General features: G+C 31.7%; 1 protein-coding gene across 1 annotated transcript in view; it reads left to right on the top strand.

The window, feature by feature from the left end:
• LOC107020501 (phosphomannomutase/phosphoglucomutase) overlaps positions 1-5,503 on the top strand; it is an 8,746-nt gene extending 3,243 nt beyond the window's left edge. The window contains exons 3-7 of the mRNA XM_015220892.2: positions 2,648-3,164; positions 3,563-3,762; positions 4,377-4,489; positions 4,585-4,725; positions 5,002-5,503. Of these exons, the coding sequence (XP_015076378.1) occupies positions 2,648-3,164; positions 3,563-3,762; positions 4,377-4,489; positions 4,585-4,725; positions 5,002-5,092 (1,062 nt within the window). The 3' untranslated portion in view covers positions 5,093-5,503. The remainder of the gene's footprint in view (positions 1-2,647; positions 3,165-3,562; positions 3,763-4,376; positions 4,490-4,584; positions 4,726-5,001) is intronic.
• Positions 5,504-8,303: the final 2,800 nt, after the last annotated feature.

Here is an 8,303-nt window from a genome sequence, read left to right as displayed (position 1 = left end):
GGGGGGAGTAAGGGCAGTAAGGGTTAAGGGAAAAAAACTTAAAATTTGAAATAATTTTCAAAAATATTATTTTATTGTTTGGGGAGGGGGTTTGGTTTGCGGGTTGGGGTAAAAGAAATTGAAATTAAAAAAATAATAAAATTTATAAAAAGATATTGGATGAGGTGGGTTTGATATGGGGTAGGGTAAGAAAAAGAATTTTGTAATATAAAGATGGAGTAGAGTTTTAAAAAATATTTTTCTTAATTTATGAAGGAAAGTTAATTTTTTAAAAATTTGAGAAAAATGAATTGATTTGAAAAGTATTTTCCAAAATATTTTTTTCAACCAAACATGAAAAAATTTAAAAATATTTTTTTAAAAAAATAATTTCCATAATCTTTTGTTAAAGACACAATAAGCTTTAGAGTAGCCCAAAAGTACTTCTCCATTATTCTTTGACATCAATTTTTTCTAGAGATTTCTTTTCATTATTGTGAATAAAATATTTACATCCAAAGAAAATAAGATGACTTCAAAAGTACCTTCATATGTGGTTGCAACTTCACCTGACTACTACTTGGAGCTAGACCGTAAGGAACTAAAAATGGCTTGTTTTAATTTGGGGCCCCAATATCAAAATTTGGAAAGAATATTTTTGGTAGAAAATATAGTAGTATTATTTTTGGGAAAAGGATCAAAATATCCTTAAATTATTTGAAATAACTTATATATACCCTTAAATTTTATTCGGGCTTAAAACTACCCTTCCCGTCATACTATTGGGTCAAAAGTACCCTTCTTATTAACGGAAGTTGTTAAATACCACGTGGATACAATATGGATGCCACATTGAATGCCAATAGGATTCCACTGTCACGTAGATTAAATAAAAAGGGTCAAAAATACCCTTAAACTATTCGAAATAACTCATATTTACCCTTAATCTATATTTCGGCTTAAAACTACCATTCCCGTCAAACCATTGGATCAACAGTACCCTTCTTTTATTATTTCAGAAATGATATATTCATCCGTTTTTTCATACTTTTCTTCGTGGCTGGGTTTCAAAGTGGATATTCATGCTTGTAGGTTAGTAATTTTTTTCTTATTTTATTATGTTTACGATTTCAAAGTATGATAGTTAGGATTTCACAATTTTCCCCTAATTTTGCAACTAAGGCTTCGTAGCTTTCTTGGGGGCTGAGTTTAAAAGTGGATATTCATGGTTGTAGATTAGTAAATATTTTTTCTTATTTTATTACGTTTACGATTTCAAAGTATGATAGTTAGAATTTCCCAATTTTCCCCTAATTTTGCAACTAAGGCTTCGTAGCTTTCTTGGGGGCTGAGTTTAAAAGTGGATATTCATGGTTGTAGATTAGTAAATATTTTTTCTTATTTTATTACGTTTACGATTTCAAAGTATGATAGTTAGAATTTCACAACTTTCCCCTCATTTCGCGGCGAAGGTTTCATAACTTTTTTCGGAGTTGAGTTTAAAGTGGATTTTCGTGATTGTAAACATAATAAAATAAGAAAAAAGTTTACTAATCTATAACCACGAATATCCACTTTGAAATCCAGCGACGAAGAAAACTGTGAAATCGTAGCCGCGAAATGAGGAAGAAGGGGTGAAATCGTTTCTGAAAAATAATTAAATGAGGGGAAAATGAGTAATTAAGATTTAGGGATTTAGTCAATGTGACACATGTGGAATTTAACAACTTCCGCTAATAAGAAGATCACTTTTTACCCAATAGTTTGATGGGAAGGGTAGTTTTGAGCCAAAATATAGTTCAAGGGTATATATGAGCTATTTCGAATAGTATAAGGGTACTTTTACCTTTTCCTTTTAGTCTATGTGGCAGTGGAAATCTATTGGGGTGTCATGTGGCATCCACATGGAATTTTAACAATTTTCGTTAATTAGAAGGGCACTTTTGACCCAATAGTTTGACGGGAAAGGTAGTTTTGAGCCAAACTATAGTTTAAGGGTATATATGAGCTATTTCAGATAGTGTAATGGTATTTGACAATTTTCCGATTTTTTTGATCTCTTAATGTGGAAATTGTTGTGATGATTGAAATAGATTTTAGGTAATTGTAATATCCTTTCTTATCTGGTTATTTTATGGGCATGCATGTTAGGTTGTGGAGCCTGATTAATATTTAATGTACTGTTATATATTAATGTTCACGCGGTTCAACCTCCGCGGTGAGATTGCCGGGGGTTTATGAGGGGCGGAAGCCCTCCATCCTAAGGGGGTGTTCGGGGCAACGCCCCGACCCAAATTTTAGGCTGTACTATTTATTCTCCATTTATTCTCTGTAACCAAAAATACTCTGAATTATTAATATATACCCCACCGCTGTGGAAGTTAACCTACGGGGTGTTAGCACAAAATATTGATATCTCTCTTTCTCTCTCTAGATCTCTCGTCTCTCTCTAGAAAGTTCTTGTGTCCTTCATTCATCAAGAGTGTGTGTGTGGATTCGATCCTAACAATGCGGTCTTATGATGTCTCACATTGATAGAAGGACGAGAATTTGGTGTCTTTATATGGACTTGGACAAACCTCCTCTTATGAGCTAGCTTAAACGATTGAATTATTATTTGCGGTTAGTGAAAATGTTTATTTATGTGATGAAAGGTTGAAAAATGCAGATAATTGTAAATGCTGGAAATGGATCAGGAGGGTTCTTTACATGGGATGTGTTAGACAAGCTTGGTGCAGACACATTTGGATCTCTCCACCTAAATCCAGATGGAATGTTCCCTAACCATATACCTAATCCAGAGGACAAAATAGCCATGTCCTTAACAAGAGCAGCTGTGCTTGAAAACAATGCTGATCTAGGTATTGTTTTTGATACAGACGTTGATCGTAGTGGTGTAGTAGATAGTGAAGGAAATCCTATCAATGGTGATAGGCTCATTGCACTAATGTCTGCAATTGTTCTCAAGGAACATCCTGGTACAACTATTGTCACTGATGCTCGTACTAGTTTGGCCTTAACTAAATTTATTACAAATAAAGGAGGCCAACATTGCTTGTATCGAGTTGGTTATAGGAATGTCATTGACAAAGGTGTCAATCTTAACAAGGATGGTGTGGAAACACATCTCATGATGGAAACTAGTGGCCATGGTGCTTTGAAAGAAAATCACTTTCTTGATGATGGTAATAATTAACTATTTTCTAATTTTCAATTATTTAAAGTAGGGACAAAGGACAAATATACCATCGTAAATGATATACAGATATCCTCCGCCATACTTTTGGGACATTGGTGCCCTGCCGTCAAAAAACTAGAACATATATACCCTTCACTCTAACGGAAGACTAAATAGGGACACGTAGTGCAATCTTATCCGTTGGGTCAGCGTGAATAAAATTATGACATGTGTAAGTTCGTTAGTATAAAAGATATATATGCTCTACTTTTTGAACGATAGAGACATCAATATTCCAAAAGTATGGCGGAAAGTATCTGTGTAGCATTAATGATAGTTCTAGAGTATATTTGTCTTTTTCCCTTTTTCAGTATACATCTTTCATGGTTCCTTTTTTATTTCTAGGTGCTTACATGGTTGTGAAAATTATCATTGAAATGGTAAGAATGAAGCTTGAAGGATCAAAAGAAGGCATTGGTAGTCTCATAAAAGATCTTGAAGAGCCATTAGAGTCCGCGGAACTTAGAATGGTTGTCCTTTCTGAGCCTAGATATGCTAAGGCTAAAGCATTTGAAGCCATTGAAGCATTCAGAACCTATATTGAGGTATAATTTTTATTAGTTTGTGAAAATATGTGAACGTTTTCGTATCACATACTTCCTCTGTTCCTATTTAATTATATGACTTATTTTCCTCTTTGATCAGTTATTAAAAGAATGACAAATTTCTATATAAGTAATAATTTAACTATAGAATATTTATTTTACCCTTAATGAAATGATTTATCATCACACAAATTTTTATTATTCATTTTAGACCATAAGTTTTATAAGTCTTACTTTTTTTCTTAAACTTCGTACCAAGTCAAACTACCTCACATAAAATGAGACGGAAGGAGTAACTGATTGGGAAAGAATTTCTATATAACTTCCTTTCTTTCATCACATATTAAAAAATCTTAAAATTGTCTAACTCACTTGTTGACGTGTGTAACCTCACTCATCTAAAAAAAGAAAATTTAAATTGTTAGAGACTATATTTTTATTTAGTTGTTATATTTGATTGTTCAATTGATAATGGACGAGAATGAGATTTGACTCAGGTCTTTTGTATGCGCTTTCATATGATGCATGTTAAAGTATATCTCATCTAAAAGTTGTTATATGGAGCGCGCATACTTTTATTTACAATATTAAGCAAATCTCTGTTCACCTTTTAGCAAGGAAGTTTACCAGGATGGGATCTTGATGCTTGTGGAGATTGTTGGGTAAGTGATGGATGTCTTGTTGACACTAATGATGATCCAACTGCAATTGATGCTTATATGTATAGGTAACAATAATTAATCTCATAAATTATAAGACAAAATTTACGATATACTTTAAAAGTATTGGACATTTTCTTATCTACCTTTAACTTGTATTCAGGGCCAAAGTTTCATCTCAAGAAAATGGAGAACATGGATGGATTCACCTTAGACAAAGTATCCACAATCCAAATATTGCTGTTAATATGCAATCCACAGTTCCTGGTGGATGCCAAAACATGGCAAAAGTTCTAAGAGACCGGTACGATTCTTTTGTGCTCTCTTATTTTCTTTTGTTGGATCCTACCGCTACTTCTTTAATAGTAAATCCGTTTTATCTTAGGAGATTTTAATTTACAACTTCGGATACTTGAGGTGATTAAATTTTTTTAAGGACTCGTAGTGAGTTCGTGGACTCGAATAGTTCTTTGTGTATTCTTTTCATCTTTTATTAATTTTTGTTTGATAATCTAACTAACATCTTTTTGGTTTATGGTTTAACTGTCTGAATGATCACATATTTCTTATGTTTAATTAGGTTTCTCTTGCCTAGCGGAATGGACAAAATACTTGATGTCACTCAAATTGATAAGTATGCTAAAAGTGGAGATCTAAGCCAAGCTGCTTAAAACATCCATGCTTCAAATTAAGCTATAATAATGTGTGTCAATAATGTTCAATGCACTCTATTCAATGGGCCAAAAAAAAAAAGAAACAAGAATAGAAGAAGAAGAAAAAGAAAAAGAATGTGAAAGTATTCTTCCTTAATGGACTTGGATATTCATATACGTTTTTCACTATTGCATTTTATACTCAGTGGTGGATCCAGAATTTGAAGGTCGTGGACGCTTCATTTTTTACATTGAATTGTTACCATTCACATAGTACAAGTTTGAGAATAATTTGAATGCATCATGAAAAATATTTGTGAGCAAACTATGTTTAATATCACCATCAGAAAAGAAGACCTCTAGTCACAATTACAATTGTACTCCATGAATTTTTGTATGTTGAAATGGAAATGTGCAATAACAACATCACTTGAGCTTGTGAATATCTTACGTTTAACATAGACAAATTAAACAGCATTATAAAATGTATATAATTTATTTGTTAGGTAGTTTATCCATGATAAAATTTGTGATTCAGTGAAGAGATGTGGAGCATAGTTCAAATAATTAGAGCGCGCAAGTATGAATCTTTGTATCAAACTTTTGGACAAAAATTAAACATTATACTTGGTGATTTTTTCATTTTTTTAAATAAAATTAATCACAATATTATTGCTTGCTGTTGTGACTATCTTACACATTATTGTCACGATCCGAAATCGAGCCATGATTTTGTCAATCATAAACTCCCAGTACGCAAGCCAAAACCCAGCAACGAGCAATAAAATTGAATAATCTAAAATAAAACTATGCGGAAGTAAAATATACAAGAAATGGTTTTTTAGTATAGATATGTACATAAAGGTGCAAAATATACAAATGTGGCCTAAAAGTGACCAAGAAAGACAAACTATACACAAGAACCAACACGGACATAGTGTCACCGCTACAAGATCATCTAAGTAACAAAAGGACTATATACAATAGTTCTTTCTAAAAAAAAAATACAAAATGCATAAATAATACCAAAAAGAAAAAAAACAATAAATCTCAAGATGCCAAGAACTCACCACAATCCAACAACGACGACCTCGGAAGATCTAGAATTGGCGGGGTGGCTCGTAGTGGGTGCTGCATTAGAAAATAAACTTATGTGTACCAAAATACGGATTATTGGTCGACCGATCTTAGATAGAGACTATACAAAAATATAAGAGGCTAAAACTATGAATAAATAGATAAGTAGAATGCCAACGTTGACAGTGAAGATGACAAATAATGAAGCATTTGACACCCAGACCAAGTATACCACAATTCGACGCATAACGCAAGATGATGCAATGCACATGTAGTCAATGCATAAAAGTAAAAGTACGAAATCTCTCGAGACGCTCGGAATGATCCCTTGGACTTGACAACTGATGAAATACAAGAAAATATAACTTTGAAATAGGTTCTCGAGACGCCCAAAGTGCTTCCTCAAACTTAGAAATATAAAAGTAACCTCCTTTCTATCTGAATTTTTCCTCCATAACATTTAGACATATGAAAGTAAAACCAATAAGTTTAAAGTAAATGATTATTAGTGAATGGCAAGATATTTTTTTGGCATGAATTGGAAGACAAACATAAATGACCAAATAATCCTTGGCTCCAAAACCGCTTGATTTTTTCTTCCAAAAAAGAAAATTACTCTTATTTTTTCTTTCTTATTTACTCTTTCTCTCTCTTACTTTAATCTTTTTTTCTTCTTTAATTCACTCATCAATTTCTATTTTATTTGTTGTTCAAGATTTTATTTTGTTGTTAGTTTTATATAATTTTAACAAGATAGATCTGCATAGTCAAAATAGTCAATTAAATGAAGTATTGAATAATGTTTTGGACTTAGATGAGGATAATAGGTTGTTGTCCCAAAATCATGAAGATTCTGATGGTGCATACGATACGCCTGGAAAAAAAACTAAAAAATTCTCGTGACCTATAGGCTTAAAAAAACTAAGACATACCTTAAATTGGGGACCTAAACTTAGATTCGAACTCGTGACTTATAGACTATTTGTTTAAGTTTTAATCATTTGTGCTACAATATCATTCATTCATAGTTATGAAAGAAAATGTATTTACTCTCTTTCATATCAGTTGTTTATTGAATATCACTAGTAAACTTAAAATGAGATATTATCAATAAATATAGTCTAATAACTACTAAAATGTAAAGATAAATTGATCAAAGGTTGACATATACCATAATTACCCAATTAAAACTTGATCATGCATATATAATTCATTCAATTAACTTGTATTTGTGAGGGAGCATAACTCATATAATACTATATCCATTACATTTTTTTTCATCATAATGATTCGACTTCTAATAATGAAAAATCTTCAATTTTTGTGAAACAATCCAAATATAAACTTTCACAATCTTATTTACCAAAAAAATGAATTTAAAAATATTTAATGTAACGACCCGCTAAGTCATTTTGAAAAATAAGACTATTTTGATTCTTTCCGTGAAGTTTAAATGAATGGTAAATTTTGAATAATTAATTATTATTGAGAATATGAATTAATTATCTAGTTATTTAAAAATAATAGTAGAAAATGGATTATACCCACTACTCACTAATAATCAATATAGTTAGGGTAAAAAAAAAAAAGACGGAAGTAGTTGTTGATCTTATTCTGATTTTGAGGGTTAGCGAGAAACTTATACGGTTTTGTTCAAGCGCCGCCATACAGGTAATCTTAATTTCGTTTTTATTTAGTGCTATAGTATGTATTTAATGACTACAAAGGAGAATAAGAAATCTTTTTATGGTTGTATTAGAGTGTTTTAAATGATGAAGTTTCCGATGAAAGCTACATCACACTTTTGAATAAAATTTGCAAATTGATAAAATTGTTTTCAACCGGTGTTGAGTTGTTTTAATACATACATGCCAACTCAAATTATACAAATAGTGATTCTATTAATGAACCTTGCCTCTTGATAAGATTTAAGGCATACATTTTGTTTTGTGATCTTTTGGATTGATGTTACGTGACCGACCTGAGTAGACTCTTAAATGCATTTCTAAATAGTATTATTAAATTACTCGTACTTGGAGCATAATTGTAATGTAATGCTGCCTGAGCATTGTGAATTGAATGTTTACATGCTTAAAAAAATGATGATGATAAAATGATTAGAATAAAAAGAGTGGGGGGGGGGGGGGGGCAA

The sequence above is a fragment of the Solanum pennellii genome, chromosome 5, assembly GCF_001406875.1.
Source record: "Solanum pennellii chromosome 5, SPENNV200".
Lineage (NCBI taxonomy): Eukaryota > Viridiplantae > Streptophyta > Magnoliopsida > Solanales > Solanaceae > Solanum > Solanum pennellii.
Note: the sequence above shows the minus strand (reverse complement) of the source record. Positions and strands in the feature narration are given on the sequence as shown.